Source organism: Phascolarctos cinereus, unplaced genomic scaffold (assembly GCF_003287225.1).
Source record: "Phascolarctos cinereus isolate Bilbo 61053 unplaced genomic scaffold, phaCin_HiC Scaffold_2;HRSCAF=192, whole genome shotgun sequence".
Taxonomy (NCBI): Eukaryota; Metazoa; Chordata; class Mammalia; order Diprotodontia; family Phascolarctidae; genus Phascolarctos; species Phascolarctos cinereus.
Window position 1 is genome coordinate 200,784,159 of NW_027555625.1, and position 17,628 is coordinate 200,801,786.

Below are 17,628 nucleotides of genomic sequence, written 5' to 3' on the forward strand. Positions count from 1 at the left end.
TGCTGGGTTATTGTGAGAATAAATGAGATAATAATTGCAAAGCGCTTAGCATAGTGCCTGGCACATAGTAAGTACTATATAAATGTTAGCTATTGTTAATATTATTATTAGTCTAGAGGATGAGTGTTTTGAAATATGGAAAGTTACCAAGTTCCTTATCTAAACTTTTCTATCTCCTCTAGTGTTTAGCTCAGTGCTCAGTACAAAACAGATACTTAATAAATGTTTGAGAAAGGAAGGTAATTAGTTCCTGCTTAGATCGTCAAGAAGGTGTTAATGAAAAAATGGGCTGTAATTTTTAATTGCTGAGGAGAAAGTGGGGTGGTGATGGGAAATATCCCTTGGTAGGGAATAGATAGACAACCATCTGCTCACTCTTCACTTCTTTTATTGTGCAGTCTGGCTGAGATAGTGACAAAATCAAATGTGTACCAGCCTCTTCTCTTCAAGAAGATACAGACATATGAGTATAATGAATGAAACTGTTCTTTCCTATTTGATTGCACTTCAATGTTATTCAGTCTGAGTGAGTGGGTGAAAAAGACTAAACACAAGACCAGCTTAAGTGGCTAGTGCTAATAAATAGAAGTTTACTTGGTAGTGTGAAAAAAGTCAAGAGATTGGAAGTTCTGGTCCCAGCTCTGGCACTAATTAGCTCTGTGACTTACCCTCTCTGGATGTTATTTTCCTTTTCTACAAAAGAAGAAGGTTGGATTAGATGTTTGTGAAGAGTTCTTGAATCTCAGAGGTTTTGAGAAATACCAGTGGATCAAAGAGTTGATGTGATAGCAACAATCTGTCTTGTTTGTATGTGATTAGAGGCAGCTAAGTGGTGCGTTGGATGAAGCAGTGGACTTGGCGTGAAGGAACCAGAGTTCAAGTTCAGATCAGACACTTAACTAGCTGTGTGACCCTAGGCAAGTCTGCCTTAACTTCTGCCTTAGTTTTCTCATCTGTAAAATTGGGATTATAGGACCTACCTCCCAAGGTTATTGTGATAATTAAATGAGATAATATTTGTAAAGAACTATATCAAGTGTTAGCTATTATTAATTTTTATGATCAGTAATAGACTATCAACTTTTTAGAACAAAGATAACTGAATTGGATACAAGAATAAAAATGAGACAATAGATAAGGCACAATTAAAACAGCTCTAGCTTAATACATTTAAACAAGTTGTTGATGCTGAAAAAATGGGAAATGGATAAAAGAAAATTTATAAACAGCTACTATTTCATTAGGAAAATTAATAAATGAAAATCAGTTGTTACAGTAAAGAAGCCAAAAACAAAAACCCCCAAACAAACCATCAAGGCCGACAGATACTTGTTCTGCTTGGCAGCAGAAAGATATGCTAGTTAAGGATAATACTGGTTTGGAATAAAACTTGCTTGTAAAATCTTTCAGAATAATATATCACCTTAATGATATCACCTTAGTAGTGAGAAGTGGAGAGAAAAACAAACTTAAAGAAATCTTGGCAAGAGACACAACTTAATCACATCATCTCAAGGACAACTAAGAAGGAAGGAGAGAGGGAGGGAGGAGGAAAAGAGAAAAGGGATGAAGAAAGGAAGGAAGAAAGCAAGAATTTAATTAAGTTCCTACTATGTGCCAAGGTACTGTGCAAATCCAATTACAGTCATATGATTGACAAAAAATTATAGAAAATATATAATCTCATTTTGCTTATGGTTGACTATGAAGAGCTTTACTCCAACAGTGCTTTGCATGTACCTATAAAAGTCATACCAGATTCCTTGAAACATGCAATAACAGTAAACTTTGATCCTCTTTTTATTAATTTCAAGTGTACCATAAAACAGGGGGACATATAATCTTTCCTAAAATGTTTGTCACTGTCATGGAGAATAAAGAATCTTATTAAAACATACAGCTAGTCAGTGATAGACTCGAGATTCAAAATCAGATCTTTTCACTCAAAATCTAGTGGTGATTTTACTACATCACAGCTTATACTCCATGTTTTGACTCATGCCATATCTTGAACTGAAAATGCCTTCTGGTTCCTTTTATAGTAATCTGTGCCCTTTCATCATTGCTCAAAAGCTCATAGGTATTTGGAGGCTACCTACTATCCCTGCCCCCTTTTTTAAACTGAATCTCCCTATCTTGCCCAGGTTGGACTGCAGCAGCTGCTCAGGAGCCATATCCTTCTGTGTATCTGTGTGGAATCTCTGACTTGCTCAGTTATTCTGACCTGGGCTAGTTGGCCCTTCCTTAGGCAGCCTGTATCTCTTTTCTGCTCCCAGGAACTCAATATATTAGTCTCATTTAGTGTGAACACTCAATTGACTTTAGCCCTAATGTAGCTCAGAACTCCTGAACTCAAGTAACCCATCTGCTTTGACCAGCAGTAGCAGGGATTATAGGAGTGTACTAGCACACCTGGTTCCTACTACATTTAAAAATCTCATTTCTTCTCATGTACCACCCCCAGTTTTGGTTGAACTTAAATGGAGAATTGATAGATTGGAAAAGGATGAAAGAGACAGATTGGCCAAAATTGGATTTTTCATCCATTGTTTTAATTTCTATTTTGTTCTAATAACTGTCTGTTCAAAGCATGAGTTCATGCCCTTCCCTTTCTTTATAGTTTCAAATTTGAGCCCAGCAAACCTAATAAGTGGTCTTGCTAAGAGCCTTTGCTACATCTTGTGAGCTCCCTCATTTTTAGTTGCATTTAAGAGCAATAAGTAATATAGGCAGTTACAGAACATCATAAAGTTATAGAGACACAAAGGGATCTTAGAGATAATCTAATACAACCCCTTCCTTTTTATAGATGAGGAAACTGAGGACCAGAGAGGGAAAGTAACTTTACTATATGCAATATATTCTGTCACTGCAAGCCCCACTCATTCTTCTTTTAACTTGTCTTAAAGATCTGATCCTTATTTCTTCAAGCCTTCCCCATCTCCCACCCCTTTATTCTCCTAATCATCTCAGCAGAGGACCTGGCTTCATGATTTACTGAAAAAAATAAGTTGCTGTAAGTTCCCCCTTCTCCCCTCTTCCACATCTCTACTTTCTTCTTTAGTCTAATCTCTAATGAAGAGGAGGTCCTTCTCTTCACCAAGGCTAACCCCTTGTACCCTTGGTCCCATCTCTTTTAGCACATGGCCCCCATAATCAGCCCCCGCTTACTCTAGTCTTCAATCTCTCCCTATGCCCTGGCTCATTTCTTGATACTTATAAACATGTGCCACCCTCCCATCCTTAAAAAAAAAACCAACCCAACCTTCACTTGACCATGCCATCCCCTTTTCTCTCTCATCTCCCATTCACAGTCAAACTCCCAGAAAAAGCTATCTGTACATCTGTCTTCTAGCTTCCAACCTTATAGCTCAACTGGAACTGCTGTCTCCAAAGGAATAGGGGGAGGGAGAGATAGAAATGGAGTCAGAGAGACTGAGGACTAATTCAACATCTCTTTATCCACTGGTTCCTTCCCTGCTGCCTTCACACATGCCCAAATCTCTCAAATCTTTCCTCTCATCCCCACTAAAAATCCTCCTTTCACTTGACTCTATCATACCCTCAAGTAAATTCCTGTCTTTCTCTTCCCTTTTACAGCCAAAGTACTAGAAAAAACTGTCTGTACTAGATTAACCTATGTTTTCTCACTTCTCAACCCAATGCAATATGGTTTCCATTCTCTTTACAGAAACTTCTTAGTAAGGTCACCAATGATGTCTTTAATATTGCATCTAATGGCCTTTCTCATACAACATCCTTCTTAACTTTCTGCAGCCTTTGACACCTTCAGATGTGTGGAAACCTCCACCTTCTGGTTCTTTGAGTTTGATTTATTTTTGTACAATTTCTGTATGTTAGCAGAATGAAGTTACTACTATTTCAGTCTTCTGTATTGATTAATTATCCCAGTGTCTCCTGTTGAAGTTTGGTCTTAATTAGGTACAAATCTGCAGTGTACAGAAGGAAGATGGCTAGTTGCTTTTTCCACCTGCTGTATTTTAATTAAAAATTACCTTTATAGGTAGCCTCTCACCTTTATCTCAGTATTTCTGCTTAACAGAGAACAGGAAAATAACATTGGTTGTTTCTTAGCCAGTAAGCATTACTCTACATTAGAGGTTAACACTTTTTCCTCACTTTTGAACTTAGTAAAATTAGATTATTTCTCATGCCTGTTTTTACATATGTGCTATTTTACATATGCCTATTTTTGCATAGTATATGGTTATGGGGGCTGTTTCCAAGTATAGAAGTGTAATGTGGGAGGAAATCTTTTGAGTTGGCTTAAGTTGTACAGAGTTTTTTCTCCTATCAGGAGAGAATTAACCTTGCCATACTGAGGTGCCTCCCCTCACCCATTTTCTTTCATTAGCCAAAATTTTCTGAACTGATTCATCTTCCTCAATTTTTCATTCCAGGGGCTGGAGAGTTAAAGTCTGATTCAGAATCATAGAATTTTAGAACCAGAAAGAAATTTGAGACCGTCCAGGCCATAGGTTCTTAACCTTAAGGACCCCTTTGGCAGTTTGGTAAAGCCTTAAAGACCCCTTTTCAGAATAATGTCTTTAAATGCATGAAATAAAATAAACAGGACTACAAAGGATACCAGTTATGTTGAAATATTTATAGCAATGATTTTATTTTTATTATCTTTTTGAAACAGGATTTTCCTATCTCACCCAGACTGGAAATGCAGTGGCCATTCATGGGTTCCTCCCAACTGCTGATAGTTATGGGAGCTTTTACACGCTCTGTTTCTAACATGAGCCGGTTCACCTCTCCTCAGGCAGCCTGATAGCCCCAGCTATTTGGGGTTCACTAGATCTGTGCCAGTCTTGGTGTAGAGGCTTAATTGGTTTTAGCTCCACTGCAGCTTAGAACTCCCTATCTCAAGCGATCAGCTTCAGTTTCCCTGTGGGGTAGCAGGGATTACAGACGTGATCCACCATGCCTGTAAATGTTTTTAAAAACAAGGTAATAGACCCAGGCTGAGAACCCCTAGAGAAATTGAGGCTCAATGAAGGATGATTACTGGCTTGAGGTCATACAACTAGTTAGATAAACCTGAGATTAGAATCCAGATCTCATTTCTAAATTTAGATTCTTGTCTCCTAACCTATATGGGAAGTTGCCCAGAGAAGTAATGCTGTATCATGTCCTCTGAAGTAGGGTGTGGGGAAAGGGGATTACAAGATGGCAGTGACCCAATTAGAATTTGGATTATAACCATTTAAAATATTTTCTTTATTTCAGGCTTTGGATGTGGACCGTACAGTTCTTTACAAAATGAAGAAATCAGTGAAAGCAATAAACATCTCTGGATTGGGTGAGTACCTGATGGGGTACTCCGGCATTGATGATTGCTGAATTAGCTCTTTTTTCTGTATATCTAAATAACAAGGGAGTTCAATGGTTCGTTTTCTTGTAGAATCTAGGTACTACATTTTAATAAAAACAGACATGAAGAAAAAATCTGGTTTGGGTACTTCAGCCACATTTATTCTCCTTGCTTCTTGTCTGGTGGTGTTTCTTGTCTAATGCGCTTGTACTCTTTATTGTTCTTTCTGAGTAATTTCTTACACACACCAACCTAGAACATGTCATATTCATCTTTGCCTTTCTGCCTTGGCATATCCCATTCCCCGAGCTTGGATTCGTAGATTCAGACTGCTAAATTAGAAAGAACCATTGAGGTCATCTGCTGTAACCTTCCATTTACTGCAACAGTCATCTATAATATCTCCCACAATTGTTATCCAGCATCTACTTGAATACTTCCCCTGATAAAATAGTTACCTTTTTTAAAAAAATTGATTGATTGATTTTTAGTTTTCAGCATTCACTTTTATAAGATTTTGGGTTCTAAATTTGTCTCCCTCCTACCTCTCTCCCTGGAATACTTACTCTTCAGCAAAACAGCCAGGTTTATTTTTGGACAATTCTAGACATGCAGAATTGCTATATAGGTATATCAGCAATGAATACTATCAGTTGGGGGTGGGGGAGAAAAGGGGGAAATAGAGCATTGATTTAAATCTGGGGTGGCTTTCTGAAGGAGACAGAACTTGGGTTGGGGATTGAAGGATGAGTGGAATTTGGGCTGGTGATGGGAGAGGCGGATGCTTAGTGCATTTGCATACCTCCACTTGCCCCAGTTACTGTCATTATAGCCCTTTTATTGCAGTGAACAAGTGCACATTCATTACCACTCCTGGAGGCAGACTTGGCTTTGAAACTTTTAGCTTTGACCTTGTCGCTTGAAATCATGGAATTTTGGAGTGTTGTTTAATTTTAGAGATTAGTACCTCATTTTACAGATGAGAAAACTGAGGTTCGGAGAGGAGACATGCTATGTTTAATGTTACATAACTAGTCAGTGACAGAGCCTAGACAGACCAGAATTGAGGTCTCCTGTCACTGTTGGTCCATTGTTTCACTTGCCATGCTACTGCAAATTATTGCTAATTTGATAATTATTGTAGTTTTTTATAATTATATTTTTTGCATTGTTTATTTTTATAATGTTGAATCACCTTGCTAAATTGTAAGGTTCATGGAATAGGGGCTATATCATAATTGCCCTTCTGTCTTGTTAATGCATTCAGTATAGTTACTTATTAAATGGTAGTTGATTGAATTATGAAAGATGGCTTGTCCACATGGCTGGAAAAGTTTCTCTGATGTCCTTAAGTCAATAAGCATTTATTTATTTAGAATGAGTGAATAACTGACTTTTAAAGAAGCAAAATACTGAATTTTGCTGGCAAATAAAACATTTCAAAAATTGTTTTGATACTTGAGTGTTTCCATTTGTGCTTCACTTTGATGTCTGGGGACTGTGGGGTTGGGGGAGTTTTATGGGATCATAACTAAAAGAGACTTTAGAGATCATCTTCACTTTCTACAGAAAAGGAAACCAAACACCAAGTAGATGAAGTGACTTGCCTGGAGTCATACAGGTAATAAATGGTAGGGTAGGGATTTGAACCCAGACCTTCTGACTGACTCTAGATCCAGGGCTTTCAGATAGGTCTTAGAAATAATTTTTGTGTTGGCTGTTTCTATGGTTGTTCTCATCATAAATAAAAAGGAAACACTGTAGCTACTTAGATAAAACTTGGCTACATGACTGCTGTCCCTTGGAGCTCTTGAGAACAGCAAATGTGAATCTCCCAAGGCCCTTCCTGGAAGTCTTAATTTTTAAATAAACAAAGGCTCAAATGTCAGAAAGCTCTCCATTGAGATTCTAACACCAACTTTTTGGTCTCCCCTCAGATCCAATATGCCTTGTGTCATCCTTTGCTTAATGAGGCCATGTTCTTACCTTGTTGTTGTTGTTAAGTTGTTTTACCTCTTTGGGCTTTTCTTGCTGAAGATACTGATGTGGTTTGTCGTTTCCTTTTCCAGCTTATTTTACAGTTGAGGAAACTGAGGCCAACAGGGTTAAGTGACTTGTCCAGGTTCACACAGCTAGTGAGTGTCTGAGGCCAGATTTGAACTCAGGTCTTCCAGACTACAGGCCTAGTGCTCTATCCACTGTGCCACTTAGCTACCCCTGTTCCTACCTTAACATGAAATAATTATTTCTAGTTTTGTAGTTAGACAGGTTTTGTTTTTATTCACTAGCCTTGGAGTCTTCATGACTTTTGTTTTTTCTCCAAATCCCAATCCAACTTTAGAGGACAAAGATTTGTCCAAAGATTATGCAAAAGTGTATGTCATATGCTTAGAAGATTATGATATATAGCCTCCCATTGTGACTGCTTTAAAGGATTTGTCACCACTTAAGTGCTTAAGTTCTGGTATGCTTGTTATAAAAGCCAAAGAAATGAACATTTGATTTGGTAATTTCTCCAACAACATAATGAAAGCATAGGACTTTAGACCAACAAAGTTCAATATTTTCACATAGTTTAATACTTGATTTTAAGAGTCAGGAAGGCCCAGAAAACAGAGATGATTTGCCCTAGGTCACACAGCTGATTAGGATTACTGCTTTTTAAGAGATATAAGGGAAAAAAGAATGAAGCCTGATTTTAAAGTAATGACTGGTTCCTCTCAAAAAGAGGAGTCCCAAACCGTTGCCTGTCATTATGGGGTATCCCCTTCCATGGGGACCATTTTGAAAATAAAAAGATGTATTCGTTTTAATATATCAGTTCTGGGATTTTAAAAAAATCACATTAATTTATAGTTTGATGTATATGTAATATGCTACCTTCTTACTTACACATTCTCTTTAAAGGATATAATTATACTTGGCTTTTTAGGGCCCTTTGTAGCCTGCAATAGTCTTCTCCATCCAGTCCATTGTTTTATTCAGCAATGCAGAAAGCAAAAACCTCATTGCCTTCCACAAGGTCTTCCCCAGCCTCACTTTTTGTCACCTGAATATAATATGTCAGGTTTTTTCCCCCCTGCTTTCTTGGGTTTTCCCATGCCACAGGCTCTCTCCAGCCTGGAATTTCTTCTTTGCCACTAGTCTAAATCCTAACCATCTTTTAAAATAAACTAGTTAAATATTTATTTAAATTGTTAGATTTAAGTTGTTTAATATTTGTGCTTAAGTTTGCAACTTGTTTGATTACTTTAGTCCTCACTGATCTCCCTTTGCTCCTCCTTGAACTGTAGCACCTTCTTTTTTATCACACAATTTCATTCTTGACCATATACTACTTTGTATTGTTTTCTAATGGTTTCATTTGGTAGTGTTGTCTTGAAAACAGATCATAGCTCTTTGTGGGTGGTGCTGTTTTTATGCTTATTATGTCCTTACCCATCATAGGAACAAGTATATAACAGATATTCAATATTAACTTAATGAATAATTTGTAAAGTATTATTTCTGTAATATAGAGTTTTGAATTTGCACTTCCAGGATGGGAAAAGTTGTTTTGTAATTTTAGGCTAAGCTATGGGCTGTTCTGTAAAGATTTTGAAAATGTGGATTGTTTTAAAAACCTTTTTCTCAGTGCAGCCCAGAATATACTACATATCCAGAATATAGCTAGATCCTGCATTCTTTCATGTGAGAGATGACTTAAAGGAGGGATTTTCAGAAGGGTTATTTGAGTGTAAATATATGCATATGTGTATATATATATATATATATATATATATATATTTAAAAACACTTGAGTGAACCAAAAGAATATCATCATGCCCCATAAGCACTTATAAAAACAGCTATATCGTTTGAATTCTTGTTTCCAAAAAGATGCTAGACATCCCAACCAGATGTATTTTCTGGGGAAAAAAGTGTCTTGGTAGGTTCCAGTTTGCAGAAGCAGCTATTGTAATTCTTGTTGAAAAACAGTTTCTACAATATTTTTCCCACCCGTAATAAGCTGCCATCTGTCCTCCTTTCAAAGAAAAATTCCCAGTTGTACATATTTATTTAAAAATGCATTTAGGCAGAAATTTCCCAAGCTTAGTCTCAGCACAAAGGTGACTTTTTTCCTTCCTTTTCTGGGAAGTTTGGGCTAAATTTTTTCAGCTGTGTTTGACTTATCAGCGGGTAGAAACATTTTCCTCTTTTTTATTGAGAAAGAAATAACAAAAACTACTTTATTTTCACTTCTCTAAAATCACTAAAGTTCCTGTACTTGATGAGGCTATTCTAATTGAATATAGTCTTCCCAAATTACCTCCAATCTTAATATTATAGAAGAACTTGGAATGCCTTTGAAACACATACATACACAAAAGAAGAAGACCCCTAAGGAAGGGAATTTTCATTTGCTGACTATCTTTTATGTTGGAAAAACTCTTAAAAAATTCAAGAGTTAGGTATGTAGGGGGTGGATGGATGCAATGTATTCTGTTATTCAGATCCTAATGCATAAAGTATGGCTACTAAAGCAAGTTTAAAATTTTAACACAGGTTAAATATTCTCAGTGGGGCAAAATTCATGATTGTAATAGGGAAAGGAAGGATCATAGGATTCAGAGCTGGGAGAGGTCACATAGACCCAACCCTCTTATTCATCTAGAACAACCCCCTCATTTTATAGATTAAGAAACTGAGACTCACAGCGATTTCTCCAAGATCATACATGTAATAAATGATAGAGATGGGTTAGCTATTCCAGTGGGGAAAAAAATTGGAGAGATGTGAGATTAATGCTGATACATGGCGAGGATTTGAAACTGGCTGACTGGCCAGACCCAGATAAGTCAAGGTCAGTTCAGAAGGAGACTTCCTCTGGGCTTCCCCAGTGAAATCTTGGCTTGGTAACTTTTGTTGTTGTTGTTGTTGTTGTTTTTTCCAAAGAGATCTAATAAAAAAGGAAGAAGGGTAGGATTGTTTATTCAGAAAATACATGCCAATATAGAAACCCACTCTCTTGAGGACAGAAACACTATAGAAAACTTGTAGGTGAATATATAAAAGGAGATAACCAAAGAAGTGACATTTTTATGGAAACCTGTAACAGATTTTACTTGTTTAAAATAAAGTCAGAGGGAATGAAACATCTGACATGGAGCTGCAAAATTTGCAAAGAGGCAGAATTTGGCTTTGATAGGGAGACTTCATTTCTCTGACATTCTGTTGTCTGCCTCATGTTAGTAAAAAAAAATAGTGTCAAATGACTGTTTTAACTGCCTTTACTTATTCCTCAGAATATAGAGGAAGCAGTGAGGAGAAATGTTCAGATGAGATAATGTAGATAGTACACTCTACAACTACTCCCCCTACCCCAATTTTGACCAACATGGAGGAGCTGGTAGCTTATGGGAATGTGCTTAGAAACTCTGGGGTAATCATGTCCTTTGGGAGCTTGTTATTGCAAAGGAAAGGAAAGTCAGGGTTCTATCAAACAAATCTACCCCGATATTTAGGAAAACAAACTGCAAAAGAAAAAAAAAACTGAGGAAAAAGTAAGTGTAGTCCAATGACCAAAGACTGTAGAAGAGAATATGGCTCAAGACATTCTTGAAAAATTAAAAACTAACAAAAATTCTAAACATCTAGAGTTTCTTAACCTGGGTTCTATAAGCTTGTATTAATATTTTGATAACTATATTTCAGTATAATTTGTTTCCTTTGAAATGCAGTGGTTTTTTTATGATTCTGAGAAGAGGTCCATAGGCTTTTACCAGGCTGCTGAAGGGATCCATCACACAAAAAGTCTAAGGAGCCCTAATCTAGAAGAATGTTATATAGGGAGCTCTACCCTGAGTTCAGGGTTGTAAAGGCACTTATAAAAGGTAGAAAGAGGAGTTCTTATCTTTCAGCAAGCACCTGTTAACACGTATTATGTGAAAGGTTCTCTGCTCGGCATTGGTAATGCTGAGACAGAAGAGAAGACAGTCCTGGCATCCAGAAACTCTCAGCATGCTAGCCTAAATTATTGCAACAGTCTCTTAGTTGGTCTCCCTGTCTCTAGTTCCTCCTTTCTCAAATCAATCCATAGATATCAAATTGACATCCCTGAAGTGCTGGGCTGATTACACTACTCCCCTGTTTAGTAAGCTTCAGTAGTTCTTTCTCGACTTTAGAGTAAAATACAAACTCCTATCTACTTAGATAAAACCCTTCATGATCTGGTTCCAAATCACTTCTTCATACTTATTACATATTACTTCCTTTTCTGTAGATTCCAGCCAAATTGATCTGTTTCCCATTCATATCCTGCCCATGTGTGCAGGACTCCAGGCCCCTAGCGTCTCTGTTTTCCTTCAAAACTTAGTACAGTTACAACCCCCTAGAAGAGAACTTTTTTCATTTTCATACTTATAAATTCCCCTCTCCCCCATTACTTTGTTTTTACTCTGTTTATATTTTGTAGATAATTCTTGTGTACACTGTTTTCCCCAGTGGAAATCCAGTACTGTGCATATAGCATAGTGCTGGGAACATAGTATATGCTTATTGAATTGAGGTTATATTCTACTGGATAAATGGAAATGAATGCGAAAGAGTAACATAACTCAGGAATTTCTAATGACCTGAAGTATAAATAGGTAAAGTGAAAAATGCCAAAGGCAATTAAATGGGATTTTAAAAATGTTTTAAATATTTTTTCAAAAATTTAAAAATATTCAAACCAAAATGAACAAGAAAGGCCTAGGCAGTTAATAACAAATGGTAGAGACACAGAATTATACAATACCCATTTTGTTTCTATTTTCTCCATGAAAGGGAATGATTTCCAACTTGGAGAAGGCAGAAAATGTATGATTAAGAGGGGATTGCATCCAAGCTAGGTAGGGAGACAGAAGAGAGCACCTAAGTGATTTTAATGAGTCATGCTCCAGCAAATTACATTCTACGATACTGAAAGAACTTGCACCTGTGATGACCAAAGTGCCTTTGGTAATGTTTGAGGAGCTGGGGAGAAGAAAGGTCCCAGAAGAGTAAAGCTGGGCAAATGTTGTTCTGACATTTAAAAAAAAAATGAAATGCAGATTCTAGAAGTTATCCATCAAATAAACATGGTATTTATCTCCAAAATTATAACATAGTTTATCTAATTGGCAATTACTTAGAGAAGAAGGCCAAGATTACCAAGCCCAGAGCAGGTAGAGCAGAAGTGGTCATGTGTACCACCCCCATGTCCACACATTGCACATTTTTAAGGCCCAAGTCAAATGCCATGTCTTTCATTAAGCTTTCCTTAATTGTTTCAGTTGGTTGGTTCACCTCCCACAACTACTGGCCTAGTAGGTACAGTAAGGAGGGCTGCCAGGGTTATAATGACATAAATTCTTATGTACTAGTTTATCTTAAAATTACTTACATTTCTATTTTATACAAATACTATGAAGTTGTAGGCTTCCTTACAGCAGGGACTTGATGTTATTTATTTAATCTTTTATGTCTTCCCTCACACAGTGCTTTGTTTATAATATGAACTTCATTGTTTGTCAAAATTGAACTAACCTCACTTCCTTTTTTTGATGGGATTCCTAGCCTGGTAAAAATAGGAAAATGCCTTGGATATAATGTGTCTAGAGGTATATATTGCAAAGTTTCCTATTCTGTTCTATTTTTGTAACTATCTTGGAAGAATATAGACTGCATTGGTAGAGAATTGGGACATTCAGGTGCAGAATGAGGTTGGTGATGTCAGACAGGGTCACTGTCAGTTTGTTTTTCTTAACTGTACTTTCTCACATCTGCCAATTATAATCCCAGAGTTTCTTTTAACATTTAATTCATATGCCATTTCTCTACAAAAACTTTTTCTAATTGCCCCCAGCCTCTACTGTATTCTGTCTCTCCTCCCCAGTTATCCTGTGTACATTTTTAACACTTTTTTGTGTACTTATAAATGTACATGTGGTCTCCCCAGATGGAATGCAAGTACCTTGAGAGCAGGAAATATTTTGTTTTTGCCTTTGTATCTCTGGTGCCTAGCAGAGTGCCTGAAAAAAAAATAGTAGATGCTTAATAAATGCACATTGATTGTCTTTGTTTAAAAAAGAGAATTTTGGGGTGGGGTTATTTAGGAATGACAGTGATATTTAAACATTTTTTTAGGCTTTTTTTTTTCCCCGAGGAGGCAGTCGGGATTAAGTGATTTGCCCAGGGTCACACAGCTAGTTAAGTGTCAAGTGTCTGAGGTCACATTTGAACTCAGGTCCTCCTGACAAAATAAACACTTTTAAAAAGAGAAATAGAGGATGGAATATAGTAAAATTCAGCTTATTCATGGCTGATTGAACAACTTTACCTAAAAGGTATTGATACTAAGGTCTCTGTCTTTGAATCTATCCCATTTAGCATTTTTATCAATGACTTAGATAAATAAATTTTTTTAAAAACTTGATTATTAGATTTGCTGGTGACCCCTCCCCCCAAAAAAGAAAATCTTGGGCGAGATAATCAGTACAATGAATGAAAGAATTAAGATTCAGAAGAGTTAAAACCAACATAATAACATTTAATGCAGATAAATGTTAGGTTAAAAAAATGTTTAGGTTTAAAAAAAAATCTGTTACACAAGTCCAAGATTTTAGAGATCTGTTTTATGGCTCATGTGAAAAAGACCTGCAGCAGTTCGGTTGATGGTAACATCAGCCAACATAGTGCCCAAGTACTAACAGTTTAATGGCCTTGCAGAATGCTTAGATAGAACGCAAGCTTCTCTGATAAAAGGTAAAGTTCTCTTGGGATTAGAGACAGTTTCAGTCTTTGTCTCTGTATCCCCAGCATCAAGCACAGTGCCTGGCACATAGTGGGTGCGTAATAAATTCTTGGTTGTTGATTATCTGATCAAGGTAAACTGATAGACCAAGAGAGTGTTGATAACAGGACACAAAAGTCATCCGAGGGCCTGACTTCAATGACCAGTATTGGTTATGGAAATAATAAAAAGACAAAACATATGCCTCCTATTGGATTCAGGAAATGTTTGGTGTGAGGAATTGGAGAGCTGGAAGTGCTTCTTCAGTGCCAAGATTGCTAAGACTGTCGTGGTCATATTGGAGTGAGCTGGCTAAGTGATGGATTATAGAGCAAAGAAAATAGGAAACTGCTTTTCATATTTTATTTGTGTTAAATAAATCTTCATGACATGACTCCCCACTTCTATAGAGTTTTCTAGTTCATATCCTGGAACCCTGCCTTCTTGATTGGTGTAAGTTCTCCATAACCACCCAGACCCATCGTATAGCTGCTCTTCGGCCACCTTCATGCATCTCCTTCCTGCCCCACTTCCTTTCCACCTCTAGCTCCATGAATAGTAGACAAATCAACACTACCATTCCTGGAAAGGACATGTTAGTTGCCCTGTGGCTCCACCATCTATCCTGTGACTTCTCAGTCTAACACCCCCCACCTTGGGGTGCTACACTTCCTTCTGTGTCTTGTTTTTTCTTATCATATGAGGCCATTGAAGGCAGCCCTTTCTCTTTGTTTTTTTGTATCTTCATTACTTAGTACAGTGCTGGGCACATGTATAGTAAGTGCCTAATAACTGCTGTTTTCATTCATCCATAAAACTTCAAGCTACCATCTGGTAAAAAAAAAAAAATCTCAGGCTTAAGAAAAATACCATCATGTGAAGTGGTTCTCTTATGCTAAATGGAAGGGGAAGTATGAAACCCTGCCCTTAAAGCCAGGAAAGTTGAGGCTTGAGGAAGTTTATCCATCCCAAATTTGGGTAAATCTCATGTTAAGATATAAGCAATATGACCCTCCATTTTCCATCAGCTGCTCTTCATGGTTTCTACCCCATGTAATATCATGGTTCCCCCAAGAGAAACTTAATTACCTGAAATCCCATCACCATGCAAATTGATGTAGTTTTTAATGCCCAATACTTTCTCAAACGCTCATTTGTTTCTCCCTTATGATTAGAGAGGTGGAGGATGGAACAATATACTCCCAAAGCCTTACTTTATGGAAGGCCAAGAACCTTCCAGGTTCTCTGCATTCCTTCAGCAGCTCTGCTAGTGGGTCTGCCTGCCTGCCTCAGAGTAAATACAAAATGCTTGGTTTGGTGTTCAAAGTCCTTTATAACCTAGCCCACTCCTACTTTTCCAGTCGTACACCTTTCTCCCCAACACTTACTCTTCAATCCAGTGACACTGCCCTCCTGGCAATCCCCTATTTCTGGAATGCTTTTCCTTCTCCACTTGGGCTACTGACCTCCCTGGCTTCCTTTAAGTCCCAAATAAATCCTACCTTCTACAGGAAGACTTCACCCAACCATCTTAATTCCAGTGCCTTCCTTTTGTTAATCATTTACTATTTAACCTGTATATGGCGTACTTTGTATATATTTGTTTGCATGTTGTCTCCCCATTAGATTGTAAGCTCCTTGGGGGTGGGGCTGTCTGTTTTTATCTTTTTGTATCCCCAGTGCTTACTTAGCACAGTGCCTGGCATATTGAGGCACTTAATAAATGTTTATTGATTGATTAATTTCCATTCCATGGAACAATATCACACCCTTATTCCCTACCCCTTTTTCACCTTTCTTTTGTGTGTTGTCTTCTACCATTAGGTTGTAAGCTCCTTGAGAGCAGAGACTGTCCTTCATTTTCTTATTTGTATCCCCAGAGTTTAGCACTGTGCCTATAACATAGTAGACTAGGTGCATAATAAATGTTTATTGAATCAAAATGAATAAATCTACTAAGCTTCCCAACAGACTTGAAAGGATTGTGCCATTTACACTACAATGAAATATCTATTTGATCTTAAGCTAAAGTCAGTTAAATGGGCATGAATTCATTGAAGGTATAATCAAATATCTTCTCAGTAATGGTTGAAGATCCAACAAAGTACTTACCTTATCCCACCCCTCAAGAAGTTTACAGTTTTATGATATCGGTATATAGAGGAAACAATAGCAGAACAACTTAGTGCTAAGTTGTGTGATTTTGATTGTAAGTACTGTTAAGAATTTCAAGAAAGGTTGAAGCAGTTTTCAAAAAGTAGGTAGGGGCTTGACCTGAGCTTTGAAGAATGGTTGGACTTAGACAGCTTGGGAAGGAAGGAAGACAGCCATTGAGGTAAGGCTGGAGTAATCAGCAGGGCCCCACCTGCCTGACAGCCAGCACAGTTACTGAAAGGCAGTAAGAAATAAGGAAAAAAGGTAGAATAGAGATTTAAAGTGTCAAAGGATCTTAAAGATGTCTAACACCCTTATTTTATCTGTCAAGAGGGAACCCGGTGTAGTGGGAAGAATAGTAGACCTAGAGTCAAAGAACTTGGGTTTGAATCATTTTTCTGCTGTTCACTCTCAGTGTGACTGTGGTCAAATCACTTCCCCTCTCTGGGTCTTCATGTTATAGGATTTAGTGCTGGAAAGGGCTTATCTCCCTCATTTCACAGTGCAGGGAACTGAGACCCAGAGAGGAGGAGTGACTTTCCCAAGGACTTACACCTACGACTTTGTCACCTCTATGCTAAATAATTCCCGCATCTATATATCCAGGTCTAGTCTTTGAAAGCCCTGAACTCCAATCTCACATCACCACCTGTCTTTTGGATATCCAAAACTTCATTAAAACTGCTAATTATCTTTCCTTCAATCTGCAGTATTTTTTGAGAGGAATTAATTTCTTTAAAATTCCTGCCTTTTCTATTCTTTCTTGTTTGTCACCTTCATCTGAGAAGAGTTGGTCAGTAGAATTTTAAATTACTTGAAGACTCAAAAGTTACATTTATTTAACATTAATATTGTTATGAAAACATTTAGTTTGAGCAGTTGTGAATTGGTATGAAATTCTTATGACTGGTATCATGCTTGCATTGGAAAAAATTATAAGAAATAAACGTTTTCCTTTCCATACTGCTTGCCCTTTTTTTTGCTTCTACTTTTTTTTTGGTTTTGTTTTGTAAGGATAGACAGCCTGGTGAGCAGGAGCTGGACTAGAAAGTTGCCCACACCATGATCACAGGGGAAGGGAGTGAGGTATTGTAACAGGAATAGCTAGCTTCCTAGGAAGTTATGGTGTATTTTGTGGGAAGGAACAGATTGAGTGCTGGGGCTTAAGGAAAGAGAAGCATTGATATATTTGTTATTCATTCAACAAATTACGAGCCTTGGGATTAATTTAAGAATAGCATAGTACAGTAGAAAAAGGGCAGGATTTGGAGTCAGGGGACCAGGGTTCTGTGACTATAGAGAAGCCACTTGTCTCTTTGAGGGCCTCATTTTCCTATCT

General features: G+C 37.4%; 1 protein-coding gene across 5 annotated transcripts in view; it reads left to right on the forward strand.

The window, feature by feature from the left end:
* Positions 1–17,628, forward strand: part of ASAP2 (ArfGAP with SH3 domain, ankyrin repeat and PH domain 2) — a 254,664-nt gene that overhangs the window by 76,106 nt on the left and 160,930 nt on the right. For all 5 annotated transcript variants that reach the window (XM_020992602.2, XM_078149760.1, XM_020992604.2 and 2 more), the window contains exon 3: positions 5,257–5,329. In XM_020992602.2, the coding sequence (XP_020848261.1) occupies positions 5,257–5,329 (73 nt within the window). The remainder of the gene's footprint in view (positions 1–5,256; positions 5,330–17,628) is intronic.